The sequence below is a fragment of the Sceloporus occidentalis genome, unplaced genomic scaffold, assembly GCF_023333645.1.
Source record: "Sceloporus occidentalis isolate IW3139 unplaced genomic scaffold, rSceOcc1.0.p SCAF_38, whole genome shotgun sequence".
NCBI classification, from domain to species: domain Eukaryota; kingdom Metazoa; phylum Chordata; class Lepidosauria; order Squamata; family Phrynosomatidae; genus Sceloporus; species Sceloporus occidentalis.
This window is the reverse complement of record NW_028317018.1, coordinates 3,340,316-3,365,410: the sequence shown is the minus strand read 5'-3', so window position 1 is coordinate 3,365,410 and position 25,095 is coordinate 3,340,316. Positions and strand designations below refer to the sequence as shown.

The window sequence follows — 25,095 nt, the reverse complement described above, 5'->3', positions numbered from 1 at the left end:
TTCATGAGTCTACCGTATGCAAAACCTTGAACAGGCATGGAGTCCATAACAGGACACCATGGAAGAAGCCGTTGCTCTCAGGTTTAACATTGCTGTTCCCCTAAAGTTTGACAAAGAGCACATTGACACTCCACAACACAACTGGGAAAATGTTTTGTGGAATGACACTAAGATTGAATTGTTCGGGAAGAATATGCAGCACTATGTATAGCGTAAAAAAGGGGCATGGCATACGCACATGAAAGCCTCATCCCTACAGTAAAGTGTGCTGTGGGAGCATCATGATTTAGGGCTGCTTTTGCTGCCTCAGGGCCTGGACAGCATGCCATCATCAAGAGGACAATGAATTCCCAATTTTTTCAAGGTATTATACAGGATGTCAGGAAAGCTGTCCGCCAGCTGAAGTTCAGTAGAATTTAGGTCATGCAGGATAATAACCCTAAAATCAAAGTCAATCTACCACACAAGTGACCACTCAGAGGCCATATGTTTAATGGGTGTGTTCAATAAACATATAAATGATTATCATTGTTCGTGTGTTATTATCTTAAGCACGTTGTGTTGTCTATACTTGTTACTTGGATTAGATTGATGCAGAAAACCAGGCATTTCCAAAGACAACTTGGCCCAGTCCTACTCACAACCACCTTTCCTTACTTTATATTGAGTTGTCTCTTTCTAGCTTCCATGCTGTGTATTCTGCTTCCCAACAACATTCCAACATCACAAATATAGATCTAACTTCCAACACTTTCTTTTTCAATTTATTGTGAAAATGTTAGTAGTGTGCCATGAAAAATATAAAAAATGAGGCATTAATTCACACTCAATGCAATATTACGTAAGTGATGTGGCGGCACTAAAATTTATAAATGGGGTAATTCTGTTATTGGTTACCCTACCATGTTCATATATTAACAAATATCACAAATCATAGCTGCCTTTAAGGCGCGAAGTCTAATGTCCCTGACCTCCCCTCTAAAGAAGAATGCAAAATAAAGTACACCGAGTAATTTAATATGCATTCTTCCCAAATAAGAAAATAATAGCACTTACCTGTCCTAAAAGTTCTAGCCCTACTGCAGCAGCTGCCCTCCTCCTCTGTGATCCAACTTTTGTTACCACCACAAATCAATAAATCAATGGGAATATTTGCTGGGCATAGGGGTTTGAAGAAACACTCGCCCATAATGTTCAATGAGTGTTTGTATAGTGTCGCAAAACAGACATCATCAAGTGCATAGGGTGGCTAGACTGTCCCTTGAGGCTTGCAGCGTTTAAAGAGAAGGGCCCTCTTCTTCTCTCCCAATAGTTCTTTGTGTGTGCCATTTTCATTGTTTTATTGTTTTGTTTGTTGCAAGCAATGAAACAATGACAACGGAGTCTTATATCAAATAAACAGTAACTTATCAACCGAAGAGTTGTACCATGTCCAGCTTATGTCTTGATAAGATATGAGCATCAGTAGTGTGTACAAAATAAAAAAACAAAACAGCACACATATTGATCATATGTCTTGGATTTATAAAAAGGTTAATTGCAGTTAATTACAGAGAATGCTTTATAATGCAAATCCATATTGCTGGTCCTTTTGTGTGCAGTTTACAATTGATTCATGATTAATACAAAATACATGAGCATAGATAACAATTAAGACAGTAGTACCTTAGGGAATAGTACAAGACAATGAAGAACCACCACTTTAAATTGCAACATTGCATATTTTGTTACATAGTATTGTGAGATATAAATAATTTATTGTGCACAATTACTGCATGTCAATACCAATGTAAAACCAGGAAAGCCATTTTCGTATTGTTCATTTGTTACAATCACATTGAGAAAAAGATTTTCAGTGTAATCATGGCACTGAGCGATAGTAAGTCTTTAGTGCCGCATTCGGGTACATTTAAGATTCAAAGATTTTGCAATACGAACCTTTTGCGCACAGCGCCCCCCCCCCAAAAAAAAATATAAAAAAAAACAAACAACTTTCATGTATTCGGAGTCTAATAATAAGTATAGGTTCGGTATTGCCCACATACAAATAAATTGACAAAAGCAAAGATCCTGTAAGGTTTCTGGTGCCCTCTTCCAAATAAAAAAAATAAGCCTAAGCTATTTTAGATGTACAGGAAATTACAAGGTTGCAAAAAAATATATATATATCAACTATATGGATTTTATAAACTATTGATCCAAAACCATGTCTTAAAAATTAGGAAACTATAAAAATGTGTCACCCATTTTATGGAAATAGAATACATCTAAATTCTTATATGTTGAATATATTTGAACATGCCTATACATAAGCCCTCAATATATCTTTGTGCATTTAAAAAGGTTAACTCATGCACAGAACAGATCCAGGCAAAATACATTTAAGCTAGTTCTCAGCACCAATGTTTCATCCTAGTTTTGGGCATCAGTACCATTTTCCTGGAAAAGCCACTATGTGCCTTATTATATAAGATAAACGCTACTGTTTTTCCCTACCAAGCAAACCATTTTCTGGAAGTGAAAATTAAACATGCCGTTTGGGACTGCCACCTCAAATTACCTGTTTGCAATCCTGGTAATCATCCATTCATTAGTTTGTAGTATGTTTCAGTGTTGCACACAATTGGAAAAGTAGATTTATTTTTTTCTAAACCCTTTTAAGTACACAAAATTCTCCACATCAATTAAACATACTATGAGAAAATCCATACAAATGATGGTCCTGCAAACTCTCGACAAAATACAGTTGCACAAAGCATATGAAGTAGGTACCTTCCATAGTGTTATAAATTTACTGTAGTGGTTTAACAACTTTTTAGATTTTGTTGACTTCTGATTCCATTTTGCATGATCAAGAGAATCCAAGAAACATTCTTTGGCACCATTGGCACCCACTGACGAAAACTATTTTGTAGGCGCCCTATTACTTTATATAATTGAGTGGGGTTTTTCAGATTTTATACATACTGAACCACATTTAAATATACAGAGAGATGCTAGTCTCGCCTATCATGGGCTCTGCTGTTATGGGTGAAATATGCTTAATGTTCAGAAAAAAACATCTTTCTTTGGATTAACCACATCGGCTACATTCCCCTTCAAAAAAGATAAGGTACTAAAAAGCTTAAAAATGTTCAGAAGATTGCCATATTGTATGGGCCAAACAGGCGCATTGGAAAACTCCAAGCCTTTGGCACAACCTACAAATAATTAAAAACAAAAACGCCTCTTTAAAAATTGCACCGGTAAAATCAAGTTCATAGGTTAAAAAAACAAACAAAAAAACCCACATAAACGTGGTTAGGGCACAGCCACCTCCAACAGGCGGTTATTTTTTCGTTTGCAAGTGGGGATGTTGCCATTCTTCTGGGTCCCCTGGATGAACTTCACACAGACTTTGTCCTGCTTGAACTGCACAAGGAACCTGCAGGAGAAAAAAAGTGTGTTAAGAGGATTCTAAAAGTGAGCCATGTATTACCAATTCATCGGTTACTGTGTGCGTTTTGATTTTTTTAATTTTTAGTTGATAGATGTAATGTAGTTTTACCTTTCTGAGATGGAGATAGATAGACAGACAGCCTACCATCAGGAGTGGTATTGTAAGGGAATTTAAATATGCATGGGACTCAAGTTCTGAGTCTCTAAATCAGGAAAAACAGGCAGACCAAATGGGCAAATTGGTCCTTAACCCCTTCAAGACCGGGACGTACCTGGTACTTCCAGGTCAAAGGTCATCGGCAGACCGGGACGTACCAGGTACGTTAGCGATGTCCCCAGCGATCCGTAGCAGCCACTCCCCCTCAATTCTGTGCACGTGATTGCTTTGCAGCGAATCACGAGCACAGAATTTAAATATTTTTTTTAAAAAACGCGGTCTTCAAGGGAAGACGCAGTTTGCCAACGCCGGTCCTGAAAGCCCTAGGCCTAACCCTTGGGCAATGGTCACCATTCTTACTGCCAAGTGCTGGGATATGACATTATATCCCAGTATTCTGCCTTTTAGGGATGCGTAGGACCTGGGAACAGCATGCCATGGAGGCTGTGCTGACTAGGACAAGGGTCTGTCTTTTTTTGAAAGACCATCAATGATTAATGGTAGCAAATAAAAATATACACTTTAATGGTTAAACAAAAACAAACAAACACCCAAACCCTTAGACTTTCCAGATTATTGTAACACATGTTAATTTGGCAGAAGGTTTTTGGTTGTCTGAAGTGAAAGAACTGAAACGTGGAAATTGATTTTATCTCTATGGTCTACAGAAAAAAAGGAATTGATATAGAGTGCATCAGACTTTTGGGCACCCTTGCTCCCTAAGACCCTGGCGCAATAGCCAACTCTTCTATCAGTATCAGATGAGGAAAAGAAAAACAAATGCAAGGTCAATCACATGTTCCAGCATGCTGTAGAATATTAACTTTGATACAATGCATTTTTCAAAAGAACGAGAACATGAAATCCAACTTACTCATCTGCAATCTCTATGTAAATTTTTTGCTTTGTTTGCATCAGTGTTGTACGGTAGAGTTTGGTGGCCATTTCTATAAGATGATCGCTGCTGAACAGGAAATCGCCTTTGCAAGCTGCTGCAGAACCCTAGGAATGGTAGAGACAGAAGTCTGCAATTAAATTCAACACAACACAAGCATCTAATTACAAGTATTACTTCAGCACCATAAAGTTTGGCATTCTGATGAGTCGGCAGAGTTAGCAAGAGGTCTGCCAGCACTTTGAACAGCCTCAGGAATTTGCTAACTGGCATGAGGTTCATAAACCAGGAATGAAATTACATAATACAGCCACCTAATGCCACAGTGAAAGTTCACGGCAGAATAAATTACATCAACATGAGGATACAATTTTTTTATTACTTTAAGATGTTATGCAGACAGTATATGTGAAACAATACAACTATAAACAGCATACAAACTGACGCGGTAACATAAGCCAGCATCCAATAAATACTTAGTGTCTGGGTGTCTGCTAAACCTAAGATGGAGGTGCTGTTGGGCCCTGATGGTATATAACAAGTTAACCTTGTAACAGTGTCTAGGAATTAGGTGTCACTTGGCAAACAGTTAGGATTAAGGTCTTGGCATCAGTGCTGGGGGTAGAGCGGCATGTGATATTACATGTTCTCCATGATTCCTAAATTAGAAATCCTGGAAGGTTGTTAAGTATGCACCGGCATTTTCCATTTTTCACTGTTATTCAGAATGACACTACATTGAGTGATGTCATTTTTTAGGTACATTGCTCAGGAACACATTAGAAGTACAGGAGGAAGTATTGATAATCCAGTTCAGTGAATTCATCAGTGAATCGTGTACTGCCTATAGAATTTAAGTACTATTTTGATTTTCTTGTAGTACACCAGTGTTATTAAACAGGTTGAATAATCTAAAGCCAGCCAAGTTCACAACTTCAACTGGTAAGCCTGCCAGACGAGTGTGCCTAAATAAGAAAAGTGGTATGGTTTCGTCTCACTATATTATATATATTAATATCCATTCAAAGGTTTAAGAAAAGTATTTGGTGCCATGTATATCCAAAGCTTTGAACAGACAGTAATTAAATTGAATTTTCCATTCCTTTTATGCTCTAAGCAGGATTCCATGGCTTCCACCAGACCCTACAGGTTCGCTAGTGGTCAGGAGAGGACCTTTAATATTATTTTATAGTTTTTTACTAGTTTAATGGCTAAATTACATTTTGCTTTCATTGGAGGTACATTTCATGTAAGTAAGACTCCTATATATAGCTGGTAATGTGAAAACATATTCAGCAGAAATACAATTAATGAAATACACATGCACATTTAAAAATATCAACCATACCTCCTTTAGATGAAGAGCAAAGAAACCATCATTTTGAGAACTCATGCTAACTTTGGTGATATCTCCCAGAGGAACCTCCAGCTTGATTTGGCCCGACTTTTGGTCAGCAATAGTGACATTACTCTTTGTCAGCAAGAAAATCCTGGTGGCCCCCTGACAATTAGAAGGAATGTTTATCTAGTATGTTTGCTAAAATATGCTGCTATATATAGTTCTGTCCTAGTCTCTCACGTGAAGACGCTCTGAACAAAAAAATACAAAAAGTTTTGACCTATATACATTAGAGGATATTAAGTAACCAACATGTCATATCTACGGTTATATAAATAAATTCATAGTTATAGGAAATTGCAGTGTATATTAAGAATATTGTCTGTACGTTACTCGCTCTTGAAAACCTATGGAGACCCCAACACTTGTTTTTAAATAAAAAGATTTGTTTCACTTGAGATATCTATGTTCTAAGTATATCTAAGTGTTCTAATTTTTCTTTAGTCATAGGAGCATTTGAACTCAATCGCACACAACCGAATTATTTTCAGAGAGCCGGACAAGCTTACCTTCCCATTGGCTCGGTTTATCTTATTTACAGTGTCTGCTATTATGATCTTCTCTTCTATTGTATCACTTAGCTTCTTGTACTTGGGGTTCTTGCTAATTTCCAAGTAATCACCGTGGAATGGCTGCCCAACACTATTAAATAAAAGGACAGAGGATCTTCATTTTATCTGTAGAACTTTACAAAACTTTCACATCAGCACGATTATTACTACAACTAAAAATTAGAAATACAAGACAGAGGAATAGTAACAAAATATAGTAAAAAAAAAAAAAAAAAAAAAAAAGACAGATTCACGTCCCTAACAGCTGATGGAAGGATGCTTATTATAGCTGCATGCTAAGCTTTGCCACACTTCTGCTCATTGAATGTTGGCTTTTAGGGTTGGAGAAGTTGATGTATTTTTCTACCATTCTAGGTTAGAAAGCAATGTTCCTTCCTGCTAAGTAACCCGTTGTGATTTGGCTTCTACATTCAGCTACCATTCCACTTTCTCTCTCTCCTATTTTTTGTTGTGTAAATGTAGATTTTTTGGTGGTGTATGTGCAGGATATTTTTTTTATGCTATCTTAATGTCTATACAACTCAAGAAAAAGGTACATTGCAGCTAACCAGGGAGTCAATGCCTTCTGCACAGCAATTCTGTGTTGCCAGAGGTCACAGAGGAGCTTTAAGACTGTAATTAAGTACAAAGGTTTAAAATGTGTCTGCATAACTGTGACCCAGAAAAGAAAACATCTCAGCTATTTGCAATAATCTATGTTGTAGCAAGTGATAAGAGACAGCTGTCTGGGAGTGACCTATTGATGCCCTACATATACATGTAGGTCTGAAGGATGCTCCAGCCAGACAAGAGAGGCCATTCCAGCAGCCCAGTGAAAATAATGTGCACGCATGGGCGAGAAGGGTGGTACCAGGAGAAGACAAACAATCAATAGAAAACGTTATAGCATAAGTATGCATAAAGAGCTAAATATCAATATCTGTAAATGCGTCCATACCCGGATATCAATAGATCAACTATACATAGATATGCATCTCAGATATAAATTTGTATTTCTATGCCCTGGTACAGACATACGTACTGTGACCGTGTGAACCCCAGGGAGATGATTAGCATGGCATCTGAGTACAGCTGCTATGCAGATTATACATATGGGTCCCTGGGGTGGAGCAATTGGAGAGCAGGGTGGGCCAATGCTCCATTCCCCCATTCTGTGGAAACTCCATGCCGGGTTTTCCAGGAGGCAAGAATTCTGCAGGATCCGGTCCGGGATTTCTATGAGGCTGGCGTCAGGCACAGGTGCTGGGCATTAAAAACCCCTGGAGCCTGATACTCAGGAAGACTGTTGGGGGAAGAGGAAGTTCCCTGTGCTCCCAGGGCAAGGAGAGGCCCTGAAGAAGACTATCCCTGAGCCAAGTGAGGCAATACCTGCCTGGACATTTTGTGTGCTGTCTGGGGGAGGTTTTCCAGAGCCTGGCGTAGCTGGGTCTGGTTGGGAGGTTGAGGTAGTGGGTGATTAGGCTGGTCAGTTTAGACCAGCATAGTTAAGTTAGAGAGGGCTCCAATTGGGAGCTAGGTTTTCTTTTTATGATTTATTTTTTGGGGTTTCAGCAATTCAAAATAAAGATCTGTTTTGTTACAAGCTGGTGTTTCCGAGACTGATTGCCCTAGAGGACTGTGCTTAGGACCCCTAAAAGTGACATGTATGGCCCTCCTGCTATAGGGTTTGTCACAGTACATATAGATATACCTATTCCTAAAATTATTTATCCATGTGAATTACATTAAATAGTAATAAAATGCAAATATACTCCATTGTATGTAGAGCATTATTGACCTTTTTCATATTTTTCAAAGGAAAGATCACATGTATGTAATTCATTCTAACCACCATTCATCAACCTATGCATCACTTTTAAATCACTCAATGATTATTTAAATTCTAGATTTCCTTTGCAGAAAAACTGCGTTCAACTTCTTACCTGGCAGGATACGAAGACTTCTTGTCCTTGAAGAGTTCGCTGGCTTCCAGTTTCTCATCATAAATGAATTTCTTTTGCTCTGTGAATTGGTCCCTATATTTTTTGCACTAGAAAAAAAAAAGTTAAAGTTGGATAATAAATAGCTTACAGGGCTCAAACTATTTAAAAGATACTGTCCTGAGAAAACAATTAAAAACAGTTGTCAACAAGCAAATTAATAGCATACAAATAATATTGTTTGCCAAAGAGAAAGACACTAAATTACGTATAAGGTTCAAAATAGCCATTATTATAGATAATAAATAGTAACAAATAAGTCCATTCTTAAGTTAAGGTGAAAGAATGCTGTTTGTTATTTTAAGCTGCATTCATTACTGAAGTTCACATCAACTGTAATAAAGAATAGGAAGTTTACAGTCACTGTGCTGAAGGAATTTTGCCATTTCCTCTATAAAAGAATGTCCTCCCCTCCCCCTAAAAACGCTATTTAAACAGAAACACAATAATGTCCCAGTGAACTAGGACTGCAGATGTTATACAGGGCAGTTTTACATTAACGCTAACTCATCTAATCTAGTGATTAACCCTGAGATCATGCTTCTTTTAAACCTGATCTCAAGTAATTAAATGACCTACACTTACATTACATATCTTTTACTAGACTGAATGGCATGACAGAGAACTTAAAATTCAAGTTCAAGAATTGTTACATCACTAGTATATCTTTTAGACTTGTAGTTGATTAAATGTTGCATTAATGTCCGCCCCACCCCCAAAACAAGACAGCTGTCAGACCTGTCCGACACTAATATCACACACACAAATTGTGACGCTAAAAAACAAACATTCAGCCGTTAAATAGATCAATTTGATAACTGCATATCGGCGCATTCTAATACTGCTGTCTCACCTGAACTACAAATGAAAGTGGCAACAGATAGAGGAAACCTTCAGATATAGCCCTAACAGCTATCAATCATAAGTAGTAGGCACAAAGGATAAAAGTGGAATGTGGTTCATTATTCTATTACCTATATTTACACTTTTGCATATGCATCACATATACACCACACATTTCCATGTTTTATTATTGTTTTGGTTTTTTTTGCTTTGTTTTTTCATTATACCTTTCTTTGCATATGACTGCTGTCGTTTTATGGTGTTTAAACTCCACTACTGTAACCGTGTGTTATTTCTAGAGCTGCTTTGTTAGGATCTGTAATAGCGGCTAGAAAAAACTTCAGTTTATTGTGTGTTATCTTTGAGGACTTCCTATAGAAAAGCAGAGAGCTCTTTGCATTACCTTCTGCAGCCATAAAAATGACAAAGTAATCATGTTTTATTGCATGTTATCTCTGGTGTAATCTTTGCAAATAAATAGCAAGCTGATCTTTTGAAACCATCATTAAATGTTTTTCCCCAGCCTGAATATACTGGACTGTTTGTCTTTTTCTTGTCTTGCAGAACACCGTAAGGTTCATCGTGGGTATTAATTTGAGTTTCATTCCTAGAAATAATTCGTAAGTCAAGTATAATTATGTCTCATTCATGATTTGTTCATTTTTTTCTATGAATATCTATGATTATTTGCTGCCGAATGGAAAACTGTCTTGTCAACATTTGTGTTTTTTTCAATAGGATTACCTTTCACTAATATACCAAGAGTCTTAGTTTTTGAAAGACAGCCCCCATTTTTGGGCACAGTCCTGCTCTTCCATGCAGTGGCGATTAAGGAACAGTTTGCAAAGCTTAGAAATAAGTGTATACATACAGTATATATAATATATGACGCACACTATCCAAAAAATAGATGGAGAAGAAAGAATTTTAGGACACTAGCAAATTTCTCCATGAAACTACATATAAGTGTCATGGGATCACTAATAGCATACACACTTCATGCAGGGCCGCACTGATTTAAATTTCACCCTATAAAGATCAAGGGGAAATCTGGTGACCGTATGTTTAACGCCAAGGCAGCATTCATGAAGGTCGTAATTCCTGGTCTGTCCTACATATTAATGCAATTAAGAAGTTGATAGATATAGCTGTTGCCACCAATCTTTCCAGCACATTTTGCATTTAACTTTAAAATCTATTTTCTTTTTCTATACATTAGCTGAAAATTCTAATATAGCATCACTCCACACCATTAGTTATACGTAAAGTTTTGGTTATATTTTGTACTATTTAATAATTAATGATAAATAATTCTAAATGACTACCAAGAAAAGTAAGGAGCTATTAATACCACGGCAACACTTGTTGATACTGATGCAGACTGATTCTTACAATTACAGCTCTTCCTCTTATGGCTCATTACTGCTTATAAGAGCCAACATAAAACCTTTGGCTATGTTTTCATGGCTTGCACACCACTTTTATTGTCCAATTTTGGAAGCACACTATTTTTTCCCCAAGATGTAATAAACAGGGACATGCTGGAAATGTTCAAACCAGATGATTATGGTTTTTAAAGGCTAAATCAAAAGCTTACCCTCCACAGATGGAAAATCCTTTTCATTTCTTTATGTGTAGAGTCCAAAAAGAGGTAAGGTCTTCTCGGCCAATTATTGTCTATTGGCGATACTGAAGGCATCTTATTCTTCATTTCCAGAAAGTACTTCTGTATCTGCAAAGAGAAAACAGAACATATATACAGAATTATATTTCTTCCCATCTTAGATCAAATGTATAGCACAAATTCAAACTAAATTTAGTGTTTGCCTATATTTGGAACGCTGTTTGTTTACTAATAAACTAATTGGCCATCATTTCCCACCATTCTCGTCAACAAAGAGTTACATAATGCGCCAGCCACACAATATGGAGATCTTATTTACAGAGATACTACTGAAACATCCCAATAGCATAAATTCAAGAATACAAGATCTAGCATACTAGTCTAGTTGCTAGGTAACAGCATCATTGATTAGGGCATATGAAAGTCACTGAAATGCTGGATTTGTTCCACACAGTTTGTAGACACCAGGCTCACAGATGGTTTGCCACATCTACAGTAATTGCTAGAACAGATGGTTTTACAGTATACACAAAGGCTACATTGGGTTCCGAAACTTACTATTCTTTGAATAGTGAATGCATATATCTTCTTCCCAGCATTTGCACGGAAAAACTTCCTATACTCTCTACGGACCTATGAGGAGTCAATTAAGTAAAATTTAAATGAAGGTTTACCTTAATCATATAGAAAAGGAAACAAAAGTAGTTCAAATGCAGATGAAAGGACAATCAAGGTACAAGTTGAAAAGAGACCAAAGAAAACACAACTTGGTAAGTGTTAACAATAATCATAAAGCAACGCACCAATGATATTTACAGTTACATTTGGCACATAAAAAAAAAAACTAAAAAAGGACCACTCTGAAATAAGCATTTTGAAAAGAAACATGATAAAGAGTTCTTACTGTAATGTTTAGAGCTGAAGTAATGTTTGAAGATACACTGAAATACTCAGAATCTACAGTATCCAATATTTTCAGGTTTTGTTTCCTAAAAATCTTCTAAACGTTAAGGACCAAAAGCATCTTAAAACGCAATCGAAACCTGAATTGACCAATTTGTCTTCTCATTCCTGGTAAATAACTCTTCGTGTGACTATGTCTGGATGCAATGGATCAGAGTTGGACAACAGGGGTTTCTGCAGATAATGTTGATCTGCAACTTCTATAGTCCACTCAAACTGCTTTAGTGATAGGGGCATAACTGCACAGTTATATATTTGTATGATACTTATGTTTAATGTTTCAGAAATATCTGGACTCTTGTAACAAGTATGCATGAGAAGGTGAGATAACATAGAATTGTTATACTAGTTCTGACACAGATCTCAGGTTATTAAAAGTAAAATTGTGCCTTAATGTTATACCGTTTACCTCTGATTAGAAAGAAAAAAAAAAACCAGAAGCTACATGTTTTAATAAATACAAAACTGTAATGGAGACAGCTCCCTGTGCATTAACCAATACAGTTACTCAAAAGCAAAACATACATGATAAAATGCTGCTTCACAAATGGATACAATGATGAAACTAGAGTATCAACAGTGAAGATCACAGTTACTGATGTGGCGTAATTGAACAGAGTGCAAAAAAAAAAAAAAAAAAAAAAAAAAGACAACCGGTGACAGAGGCAATCACAAAGGGATGTTAGTAGACACTTGATTTCACAGTGGTTAAAGAAGTACCTTTAGTCCAAGCCAGTAAGCCCAAATGACTGCAACTGCATGCTTACGCCTAGCCTCTTCCTTCAAGCGCTTCAATTCCCTTCGAGCCTAAAATGTTTAGATGTTGAATGGATACACAGCCGGAAGCAGAAAGCACAATGGCGACCAGAAGAGTACCTTTTCCAGTACAGGAAACCATTGAAGAGGGAGCAGACAATATAGGAGAAACACCTAAAGTTTTTGTTAATCCCAAGAAACCTGAATGTCTTACTGAAAACAGAAATATAGCATACCAGAAGTAAGAAGTCTTTCATGTCCTGAAATTGACTTTGAATTGAATCTAGCACAGTCCCATTAATGACTTTGTAAAGATAAGAAGGGAGTTTAAGAAGTGCAAGGGTATAGGGTACAAAAATCTTTCTCCATCTCATAATGGCTATCAAGGATTGGCTGTGATTATGACCTGTAAAAATCCATAGTTCTGGTTCTCTATGGTATCACTAAACCAAAAGGGTAGCAGGAAGCAAAGAAATATCCATGTGCACCTCCACCATAAAGACAACAGGCGGCTGCCTTCGGCATTGAGTAAATGTGGGTGCTGCCACCTGGCCCCCTTATGCTTTAAAGCAATAGCATGCAGGAATGGGACCCCAGAGGCATAGCTTGCCTATGGAGCTAGAAATCCCAAATCCAGCCTGGTAAAACACAAGTTTTAGCATCTGATTTTAAAATTCAGTATAACGGATTAAGTGATAATATTCCTTTAACAGAAGATTTAGCGCTCATGGGGAAACGTCTTCTGTTTACTTACCTGTATCTTTACAGAAAGGACACTTGAACATAATTCAACACTGACAATAGAAACCATGCGGTCACCTTTAGATTGTACAGTGTTGTACAACTGCAACCTTTATTTTTATTTTAAATAAATCTGAACATCTTGACCTAACAATTTATCAGATATGAGCCAACAATCAAAAATTGTGTCAGTATTTCACACCGAAACAGTAAATCTTTAACGCCCACAAACTGACCAATTTCTTATTAAAAACTGTAAATATTTTGTACATTTATGAAAGCTCAAAATACACTAAATGTAATTTTACAAGAGGCTGAGGAATTACCAAAACTGGTATAAAAAAAAATAATTTCCGGTGCGATGTCATGCTAATTACAGAATAGATTCCAAAAAGTTATTTTCTGATGTCAACAAAAGGCAACAGGATTCTATTATTTTACTATTTTAATTTACACCCACAAGGGTTTTGGGGAGGTTGACATATTTTTCAAGGGTGGGAATTTCTTATTGTGCCTTTTTTGTTACTGGGCTCTGTTACATTTTCCCCCCGTACATTTTCTTCCAATTGAATCATTCAGAATTTATTCTGGCAAGACAGTCCAGAGGTGTTAATTGTTATACTCTTTCTGACCTTTGGTTTACAAAACGCACTCAAGACTTCTCTGCTTTCTTCTTTTATGTGAGAGGAGCAAAATTAGTCACGGTCATATTTTCATTCCAGCTAAATTTTAAATTACCCATTTTCACAGGAATAAAACACTTTTCTGTGGAATTGCATAAGCCCTTTTCAAGGCATAATAAACAATGTTGAACTGTGGCTGGTGAGGATGTTGTACATAATAAGCATATGGCCACCAAACTTGGTTCTATATGTACTTACAAAGTAGATCCTAGGAATCCGTTAATGTCATTTATCTTGTATTTTTAATATTGCCACAATTATACTGAATCCTAAATAGTTGCATACATCACCAGATAAATTAACAAGATGTTGAAGGTCTCTAAATGACAAAGCAAATTACTGATTTGGATTCCGCTGCTTAGTTTTGGCTCTGAAAGCAATAAAGTCAGGCTGAACAAATAGGGCCATGTGAATGTACAAGTTCTCTAGACAAAAAGGAAGGGGTGAATATAAGCAAATACTGGAAAAACCCACAAAAGCATAAATATTTATTTTCAATTATTAAAAGTTCTGTATAGCTAGAGCTTGTTGAGTTAGGTGTGTTTATCCGTGTTCACACATACACAGGGCTCACTGATAATCTACTGTAAAGCACTATGGATCGACAACCTTATATAAACCAATGAATATTGTTGGAACTGACCATCAATATCTGAATGAAGCTACAATGCCAGGTAGACTTCATTATTGGGTTCAGTTTACTTACCGTCATTATTTAAGTACACAATGAAAGGATAATTACATATACATAGATTATGCCTAGATATATGCTTTGAAATGATCCATCATGCAAAATAATTGGACATTTTCATGCTCAAGCTAAAATATTTCTTGCCCCTCATATCTATAGATTTAAAGAATTGTTGGTAGATCATAAGGATTATGCAAGCATGCGACAATTATGCTGTACAAACAATATGGGTGTTTAGTGTGAAACGGGAGTGGGAACATTCATGCACAACTTGAAATTACGGTTTTGTTAATGGTTATTCAGACGCTGAGGCTGGCGGGTGAGGGTGATTTGGAGATATGCGTGAAATACCTTAAATCCAAGCCAGTAAGCCCAAATAACAGCAATAGCATGTTTATTCCTAGCCTCTTCCTTCAGTCGCCTCAGCTCCCTTCGCGCCTGTTGTGCATTTGAAAACGAGGTTATAGAGCAGTTTACAAGCGTAAAACGTTATGCCAGGTTTCCAAGGAACATGAACCAGTGTGAAAGGAAATCAAGCTAGCAGGTATAGTTACAACTCGTTTTTATAGCATTGTGTGGTTAAATACAAAACAAAGAGTTAATATCAACGATAATCCATTGTGCCCCCATTATGTGAACCCCTATAGGCGTAACTACATTTAATAAAATAGAATTCTGCTTTACCTGTGTTCCGTGCCAGTAAGCTGCGATGGTGGTCACTGCTTCATTGCAACGTTTCTGGTATTTAAGTTCTCTAAGGATTTTTCGTGCCTTTGGTACAAAATTTTTGTTTTAATTTAAAGTCGTGTTCTTCAGTATCTTGCCAACCACAAATAGGTTAAACTGTTAATATATCCTAACATGCATTGTGGAAAGCTATCAATGGCTGGACCCATGTGCCACTGGTATATAACCATATCAGCATTGTCCACAAACTTGTGATTTGGCAGAACATGGGTGGGATAGGAATATGTTTATCCTGAATATAAAACAAGGAAAGGCCAGGCTAAGGTTTGAGTATTTACAGTATAAATAATGGGCAGACAAGATGGGCCAAACTGTTCTTATCCGATGCTAAATTCCATGTTTTTTTTTAATAAATCCTATTTTTTTTTTCAGGCAACCTACATGGCAGTTACAAAATATAACACACAGAACATGCTATAAAATTGGAAAACCGAGTGGAGAAGCACTTACCTTCCAACCTCTGGTGTAGGACTGTACCACAATCGTAGAGCTCTTAATTTGTTTGTACTTATTCTGTTGCTATGATGAGGAAAGTCAAAGACAGAACATGTTAATTTAAGGGTTACAAGTAAACAATTTGTGATTAAATGACAATTGTTTTGCTTCACACGTTCTGGGCCTCTATATGACAAACACTATAAGGGAATTTAAACATACACAAGATAGGCATATGGCTATCCTGAATCTAAAATAAGACCAAGGTTTGATTCTTTTCATAGTTATCTGCCATTAAAGTTTCTATGTTTTAAGACGACACTGATGCAAACCATAAACCTGGATTAGGGATATCCCATGCACAGAACTGATTGCCCCAAATGTCACATATTGCACTAAAATCATTAGAGTTTTAGCTTGATAATATTTTAAGATTCCAAAAGCAATTTTTTCATGTAAATAGGGAATAAGAAGCTTCTGGATCTCCATAGCTGCCTGCAACTGTATGACATTAACTAAATATATCAGCTTTCTTTCAAAAGCTCCATTTTCTGACATGTGATGAGTAGCTCACTTACCAGATAGCGCCTGACCCACGCAGACACCACAATCTGGCTTTTCTTCATAAGGAGGAATCGAGTCCGACACTTCCATCCCCTGTATATTTTCTGGATGAGGGTGGAGAGATCCTCCAGGCGCTCCTTTCTTAGTTCTTCCAGCTTAAAAAGCTATGGGGCAATGATAACGCATGTTATTACAGCTGACATTCACAAGGTCAGATGATTACAATAGGCTTGATTTAGTATGAGTTTTGAGTATGTAAAAGGGAAGAATTTTATTTTCCATAGCAAGTAAAACTGAGTTTAGATATAATAATGTATTAAAGACAACAAAGCTAGAATGTATAAACCAACTTGACTGGTATGTCTTACTATTTACACTCTTGTAGCTTTCTTTACACCAAATGACATCTTTATTACGACTGAAACATAAGTATATTCCAGCGGCAATTATGAAATATCCTTATACTGTTTGCTGAATAAGAATATGAAACCTTTTACTGATGCAGACAATGTGAACCCCCAATGTACCGTCTAGCAAATGCAGTAAAGTAAATAAACGCTTCAGGGATCTCCTATATGGTCCTACTCTTTTTTTCAGCTACATTTGATGGACTTAAGGTGCAAAGCAGGGATTCTTTTCGAAAACAAAATGGGTACCAGGCCAGCCTTTTTCGTGTAGGCTCTGCTTAATTACAGATCTGATTTGAGCCCACCATCACATCCCTGGCTTTTGAAAACAGGGGAGAACAAAAAGTCTTCTAGGGTCTGATAGCCAAGTTGCCTCTTAATGTGACGAGTTGTCAGCCTGGTGTCCAGGCCCGGACTGGCCATCGGGCAAACCGGGCGTTTGCCCGGTGGGCCGGGCCGCGGCAGGGCCGGATTGACTTAGGGGCTGATGGAGCTGCAGCTCCAGGCCCCTACCTTAAAATAGGCCCAGTCGGGACCGAACTGACTGGGCCTATGCAGCCTCTACGTCCGCGTTAACGCAGGGCATAAGGGGCACCTCCCCCTTAAGCCCGCCGCAACTGCGACCGGGTCCGCCACTCTAAGGGGCCAGGAAGGCCGGCCTTAGGGGTCTGCGGCCGCACAGGGTTTACATTAAAACATCGGGGTTTTTTTTTTTTTACTTTATTTAACATCCTCCATGTTTTTACTTTATTTAACATCCTAATGTAACATCCCTCCAGGGCTTACATTAAAACATCGGGGGGTTTTTTTACCTTTATTTAACATCCTCCATGTTAAATAAAGTTTAACTTTATTTAACATGGAGGATGTTAAATAAAGGTAAAAAAACCCCCCGATGTTTTAATGTAAGCCCTGGTGGGGGGACCCAGTCGCAGTTGCGGCGGGCTAAAGGGGCAGGTGCCCCTTATGCCCTGCGTTAATGCGGCCGTAGAAGCCGCATAGGCCCAGTCAGTCCGGTCCTGCCGCGGGCCCGGCCGCAGTTGCTGCTTGCTCCGGCAACAAGGTAAGTAGGGTGAGGGAGGGGGGTGCAGTGAGAAGGGGCAGAGGGGGGTTAGATAGTGAGAAATGGGGAGAGGGGATATATAGTGAGAGGGGGTACATAGTGAAAAGGGGGAACATAGTGAGAAGGGGCAGATAAGATGGGGAGAAGGGGTAGTGTGAATGCGTATGAGAATGAATGAATAAATGTGTGGATGAATTGTGTGAATGCGTATGACAATTAATTCATGTGTGGATGAATTGCTTGAATGATTTGTGAGACTGCATTAATGAATGTGTTAATGATTTGTGTGAATGAGTAAATGCAAAGATGGTACATGAAGGGTGGGCTTTAATAAATAAATAAAAATGGGCTGCTCGGGCTTAAATGCCTGGGACTATTTTTTGTCCCAGTCCAGGCCTGCTGGTGTCCCTCTGCTGAAAACATACCCTAGTACAAAGCACCTTGAATTTGTTACTCATCCATAGTGAAGCTCATTAACTATAAATGTAATAACACCAATACTTGTGACAAAACAGCACGGCTAATAGCTCGCCTTTGTCACCCGGCATCATAAGTGAAAGAGTACCTTTTAAACGCCCACTTATCTGGCAAAAATTATGAAAATTAAAAAGGTGCACACGACAGCACAGAATTTTAACGCCCTCTGAAACAAAACGTAGAACACGTTTATGTTTTATCAGAGAACACCGTGTTCTGTTCTTTGACGTTAAAGATGTTTGAAATTGCAGCTTTTCCAGCAGGGAACAGCATTACCATTGTCTTGTGTTTAACATTTCTGGAACAGGGAATTGAATACAAAGAAAAATTAAATCCCACATCTTTCAGAAAAGAGCACATGCAATTTGTAAAACATGAATTTGCAGGAACGCATACACCCTTAACTCAGATTAAGGAGTAATTGTCACCAACATAACATTCTTTTTTTAAAACTATCTATATTGTTTGTTTTTCTAATCAGTGTAGTTGTATATGGGATTATTTTACTTTAAGAAAGCATTGTTCTAAGTAGGGCTGAAACAACTAATCGATAACGAAAATCGATGTCAACGATTTTCATTATCGATTAATCGAATCGATTTTTATCGATTATAAAAATTATAATCCGACCTCAAACAGAGATCGGATTATAACACTAGAATCCAGATCCCCCGCAACGCTGCAGGGGACCTGGATTCCCCTCACTGTCGGCCAGTCTTTCACTTCTGTCTCTCTCCCCCTCCCATACACCCCTCTGACTCCTCCCCCCTCCCATACATCACTCTGCCTCTCTACCCGGTTCCGTTACTGACTTCATAGAAGCCTCAGCGTAAGCGAAGGGCAGTATCGGAGGCTGTCTGTGCGCATCGTACAGACCCCCACCGGCTGACAGAGGATCATCCTCTCTGTCAGCCGGTGGGGGTCTGCATCGCACAGACAGCCTCCGTTGCTCACCTTCACTTACGCTGAGGCTTCTATGAAGCTGCAGTGAAAGTTCCTGTCAGTAACGGAGCCGGGTAGAGAGGCAGAGCGGTGTATCGGAGGGGGGAGGAGTCAGAGGGGTGTATGGGAGCCACCCTCCCATACACCACCCTGGCTCCTCCCCCTCCCATACGGCACTCTGCCTCTCTACCCGGCTCCCTGGTGTCTTGTGAACCTCCGTGGCTGACAGGAGCCAGAGTGGAGTATGGGAGGGGAGAGGAGGCAGAGTGGAGTATGGGAGGGGGGAGGAGGCAAAGTGATGTATGGGAGGGGGAGGAGGCAGAGTGATGTATGGGAGGGGCAAAGTGGTATATGGGAGGGGGGAGGAGGCAGAGTGGTGTATGGGAGGGGGGAGGAGGCAGAGTGGAGTATGGGAGGGGGGAGGAGGCAGAGTGGAGTATGGGAGGGGGGAGGAGGCAGAGTGGAGTATGGGAGGGGGAGGAGGCAGAGTGGTGTATGGGAGGGGCAGGAGCCAGAGTGGTGTATGGGAGGGGCAGGAGCCAGAGTGGTGTATGGGAGGGGGAGGAGCCAGAGTGGAGTATGGGTGAGTTATAGTGGTGTATGGGGGGTATTATGAATTTCAGGGCATATAGGGGGTATAAGGCATATCGATATTAGGCATATCAGGGGGGGTATAAAACATTTCTGGGGGTAAAAGGTATATCAGGGGGCTCAGTTGCATATCACTGGCATATAAGAGGTATAAGGCATATATGGGGGCACAGTGGCAAGCTGGGGGTCAGATGTGCATAACCGGGGGGCAGTTTGGTAAATAAAAAAAATTTAAACAAGGCTTTTTTCTCATAGTTTTTATTAAATATGAAAAATAGTTAACATATGAATTAATATTTACTAATAACTTTGTATTTAAACCTAGTTTGAGAAACAGTGTTTGGGTTCTTGTAGCTTTTATTATTATGTGAGTAAAATAAGAATAGATAGAGGCCATTGCAATAAAGAGATGAAAGTGTAAATTGTACATTTTTTATTACATTATTTTAAATTGAAAAAAAAAAAAATTTTTTTATCCGATTAATCAAAAAAATAATCGGCCAACTAATAGATTATTAAAATAATCGTTAGTTGCAGCCCTAGTTCTGCGCTCAAAGGTGACACAACTAAGTCTTGAGTGGGGGTGCGGCCTTTAATCGGGGGTTTAGCACAGTGATGTTTTTTCTTTTCTTTTTCATTTAGCCCCGCTGCGGGCATGCAGCAGGGTTAGGATCCAGATCCCCCACAGCGCTGCAGGGGACCTTGATTCTCTCCGACAGCCGTGGACGACTGCGTGATGTGTAAACAACCTCCGCTGTTTGTTCGTCATAGAAGCCCCTGCGAAAGTGCCGGCAGCGGAGCTAGTCTACCCTCCACCGGCTGGCCCCGCTAGACACCAGGGGTGCATTGGTAATTCGGGGGGGGGGGGGCAATTCTAGGGGACATAAAGCATATCTGGGGGGAAGAGGGGGATATCTATAAGTAAGGTGCAATATGAATTAAGGGGGGGACCTTAAAATGGCTATTGGTTTTCCATATTTCTGTTTATATTATAACATATGCTGACTAACTGCATAATAGATAATAAAAATGTTAAAATACATGTATTCTCATTAGGTAAAATACTGTTTTATCATTCCACTAATGCTAAAATAGCACCAAACTTTTAGGGTGCGGCCTATAATCAGGTCCAGCTTATAATCGAGCCAATACAGTATATATTGTGCTTAAAAATCAGTGATGGAACACCATATAGGGTCAGAAGCAGATTGCCTTACAAAAAGAATACACCAATGAAAGTCATAAACCACACTGATTGCAGCAGTGGTTGTAAGAAGAGTGATCTCAGAGGATAAGTCTGTGTTCTAACAAACATTTACAAAGAGTACAATGTATTCAACATACAATATACACCAATAACAAGTACTGAAACCAACTCAACCGAACAAGCTGAGCAACTCCGACACTCCTGCCAAGCCAGGTAACTGATCTGTTAGCTCTGTATAAAGGCTTCTTCACTGCTCTTCTGTTCAGGGCACAAGAACCCAATTGCCGTCTAGGATTTAGTCAGCAATCAGATACTGTTAATGAGGCTGCTCGACATGCAATGAAATCCTAGACATCTTCAGAAAGTCTCCAAAATTCACTCTGCAAAGTGCAGCTGTTCAAGATCAAAGTACGCGTATGAGCTAGTTGTGGAACTGGACACAGGTAACGTGGGGGGGGGGGAATTCATTCATAAAGCACAAATCACGTTAGACTGTGCATGAACAGTGGCAGGATAGATAAAATATTTTTTCTACATTTAACAATTTTGCACGGATCAAGGTTGATCACTCTTTCAGTGTAAGTAGATGTATATTCTGAAGCTTCTTATTGATTGTGCGTTTTGTCTGTTAATCAGTGCATTTGTTTTGGAGATATTTGGTTTATGTTATACTCAGGGAAGCAGGGACCTGTTTTGTTAGAGTGACAGGGCTGGTATTATGTCATCATTTCCTGTCCTCAAGTTCTCTATTTCTGCCATGCTTTTCAATCTTCCCATTATAAATGTAACCAAGGTGGCCATGCACACTCCAGAAAGTGCAAAAATTATTCAAGTTTGACTTTAGGTGGGACTTCATCAGGGCAAAAGAAGCCCAATTTAAAGGCTGTCTGAAGCAATCAAAGAGGAGGAATAACTCAACTTCTTGATGGGAGTTAAGATACTTATCCCAATGATACATTGACAAACATTGCATAGGATTACCGTATTTACTCGTTTATAAGACAACCCCGCCCATATTTGAATATTAATTTAGGAAAAAAAGAAAAAGCCTGAATATAAGACTACCCTAAAGGAAAAAAGTTTAACTAGTAAATATTAATTCACATGTAAACTATTTTTTCATATTTAATAAAAACTGATTGAGAAAAATTTTTTTTTGTTTTTATTTCCTTTTATTTGCCAACCTGCCTCCAGTTATGCAAATCTGACCCCAGTTATGCATTATACCCCCTTTAATGCAACTCTGCCCCTCATAAATCCCTTATACCCCCCATATGCCACTACTGCCTCTTGACCCCTATATACCACTCTGCTTTCCGGATATTCCCTTTAACCCCCTATATGCCACTCCTACCCTAGACTTCTCCCAGTGCTTCAGATTCCTTGGTGTCTAGTGGGGCAGCCGGGGAAGGTCTGTGCAATGCTGCTGCCGGCACTTCCGCCAGGGCTTCTATGAATGAGCACCGGAAGGTCATGTGACGCTGGTGCTCAGTCGTAGAAGCACAAACCTCCACTGGCTGCAAGAGAGGAGGATCCAGGTCCCCTGCAGCGCTGCGGGGGATCTGGATCTTAGTTTTGTAGTCAGACCTCTATTTGAGGTCTGATTAGAAGACAACCACAAATATAAGATGAGGGAAATTTTTCAAAGCATTTGCTCTGAAAAAAACCTTGTCTTATAATCAAGCAAACACGGTATTTAGAACTGTAAGACTTCTGAAAAGCATCACTGCTGCTACTAATGTGTGAGAACTACTGTGGCCCGGATGTAAGTTCAGAATCTACTAAGTAGAAGGTTGACCCCGAAAACATTATAGAAGCTCCTTTTTATTAATAACTTGACTATTACATTAGCTGCTTGAATACTCAATTTTCCAAACCCAATCACAGGTTTATGTAGACATACCGTTCGTGGATTACGGATGAATATTTTAGATCTCCCAAAAGAATATTCTTCTTTGGGTATTTTCAGGTTATTAAGAAGCACTTCTACGCCATCTCTGGAAAAAAGAAAAAAGGTAATTTTGCAAGTTTGCAACTGTGTAATTCCAGCTAAAAAGAAAGTTAGGGTATGCATAGTAGCGTCACTTTTGGCGGGTGTATGTTCCGATATCAATATTTATGTAATTGGTCAAGGTGTAATATTGCCGAGGTATGTTGTAGACCCTATGCCCCTCTATTTATTTGCTGCAGAATATTGTTTATTGACAAATCCATAAAAAAGTAAACTTTAGCTGTAAAAAAAATATTGGATCGAAAGAGTTCAGATTTTATAAAACGAAACAGTGATTTAGCCGATTTAGTAGAAAACAAGGTCATTGATAGATGTACTAGTATAATTGCAAAAGCCTTTTCTAATGATCAATTAGCCTTTTAAACAAACTTGGATTAGCCAACACAAGGTGCCATTGGAACACAGGAATGATAGTTACTGATAAAGGGCTTCTGTACACCTAAGAAGATACTTCAATCAAAAACCAGACATTTCCAGCTACGATAGTAATTTACAACATTAACATCTACACTGTATTTCTGATCCATTTCATGTTATTTTAATGGACAAAATTTGCTTTCCTCTTAAAAACATATCTACGTGACCCCAACCTTTTGAATGGCAGTATATATACAGTATATGCACTACTCGTTTTGGGATCTATTTGCTCTTTCACTGATAAAAAAGCCTTTCAATTATTATATAACAACATTAATACAAACAACTGAAGTCGCTGTTTAACTGGTAATCTCTCTACAAATATTTCCCTTTGAAACATCTATTTTTGGTAGTCTAACTGTAGGTTATTGGGATGGCCAGGCCTGTATGTACAGTGAACATGAAAATTAAAAATAGAATCCACTCAATACGTGTTTTTGCTGTATGACCAGACAGAAGTACAATAGAACTCATTCAAACACACCATAATAGTTCTTTAAAATACAGATATTATAGGAAAAAAAATCCCTACGGTTTATGGACTATTGAAATGGCTACTTAGAAGCGCTATGGTTCGTAAAAATACTAAGCAAATATTGCTATGGTGATTATTTACACGGTGAAACAAAGTGAAGTAGGTATGAAAACGTTAGGTCTTGTAAAAACCAAGAGATTACTGTGTTTGCTTACGGCATGCATTTCAGTCCAGAGTAAATTCCTAGAGCTTCAGAATGGTAACAAGAATATAAACTTTTACCTGTCAACTTCCATCAACCAGATAAGATCGAATAGTTATCACAGTTCACTTAATCACTGATGATATTGTAGAGAAGTTGACAATGATCAAGTGAATGAAATGCGATAGAGATTTCAAGGGACACTCCATTCATGATATGTACTTCCTCCACCTTGAAAATACATGGCTGAATTCTGCAGAACCCTCTCCCTCATTTTGCCTTACTCATCACACTTCAGCTCCTAGGCTTGCAGGAGATGTGCTTGACCAAACATCTCCTGGTCGCTAAAGCACCACTATATTCATGGCCAGCTAGCAAGGTGTAACAAGACTCCCCAAGCACATGTGCAGGAATCAGCAATGAAGGGTACAGGTCCTACAAGCGGAATGATGCATATCCAAAGACTTACAAAGTACTTAGAAATGCCGTGTTCATTGGTGGGACTGCACGAGACATTTAACTTTCATTTTAATAATAAAAAGAGTAAAAATAGTTTTTACACAGATAAACATATTTCGTTATTTTTCAATAATAACAAAGCTCATGACCTACCTAGCTGGTCCTTTCCAGTGAGGCCATGTCTGCCTACACAGCATCTTGTACCTTTTTAAACAAGGTTCATATGGTTGTCTGAAAGCAAAGCCTGCCCTTCTGACCCGAACATTTTCTAGAAGACCAAGGTAATTGACTTGATGACGCACAAGAGCATCATTAAAAATATGGGCAGCCTTCTTGTCATTCGGTTTGATGCATCTG

The 25,095-nt window shown here is 38.5% G+C and overlaps 1 protein-coding gene across 4 annotated transcripts in view; it reads right to left on the bottom strand.

Moving 5' to 3' along the window:
* Nucleotides 1–3,300: 3,300 nt before the first annotated feature.
* Nucleotides 3,301–25,095, bottom strand: part of LOC149290639 (unconventional myosin-Ib-like) — a 78,753-nt gene continuing 56,958 nt past the window's right edge. Inside the window, exons 17-30 of one of the 4 annotated variants that reach the window (XM_089488364.1) lie at nucleotides 24,892–25,092; nucleotides 23,078–23,171; nucleotides 16,502–16,651; nucleotides 15,939–16,007; nucleotides 15,426–15,512; nucleotides 15,093–15,179; nucleotides 12,591–12,677; nucleotides 11,466–11,540; nucleotides 10,881–11,015; nucleotides 8,384–8,490; nucleotides 6,399–6,531; nucleotides 5,839–5,991; nucleotides 4,470–4,597; nucleotides 3,301–3,424 (exon numbers count right to left, since the gene is read on the bottom strand). In XM_089488364.1, the coding sequence (XP_089344490.1) occupies nucleotides 3,301–3,424; nucleotides 4,470–4,597; nucleotides 5,839–5,991; nucleotides 6,399–6,531; nucleotides 8,384–8,490; nucleotides 10,881–11,015; nucleotides 11,466–11,540; nucleotides 12,591–12,677; nucleotides 15,093–15,179; nucleotides 15,426–15,512; nucleotides 15,939–16,007; nucleotides 16,502–16,651; nucleotides 23,078–23,171; nucleotides 24,892–25,092 (1,630 nt within the window). The remainder of the gene's footprint in view (nucleotides 3,425–4,469; nucleotides 4,598–5,838; nucleotides 5,992–6,398; nucleotides 6,532–8,383; nucleotides 8,491–10,880; nucleotides 11,016–11,465; nucleotides 11,541–12,590; nucleotides 12,678–15,092; nucleotides 15,180–15,425; nucleotides 15,513–15,938; nucleotides 16,008–16,501; nucleotides 16,652–23,077; nucleotides 23,172–24,891; nucleotides 25,093–25,095) is intronic. The other 3 variants (XM_089488366.1, XM_089488365.1, XM_089488367.1) reach the window with 3 other exon arrangements.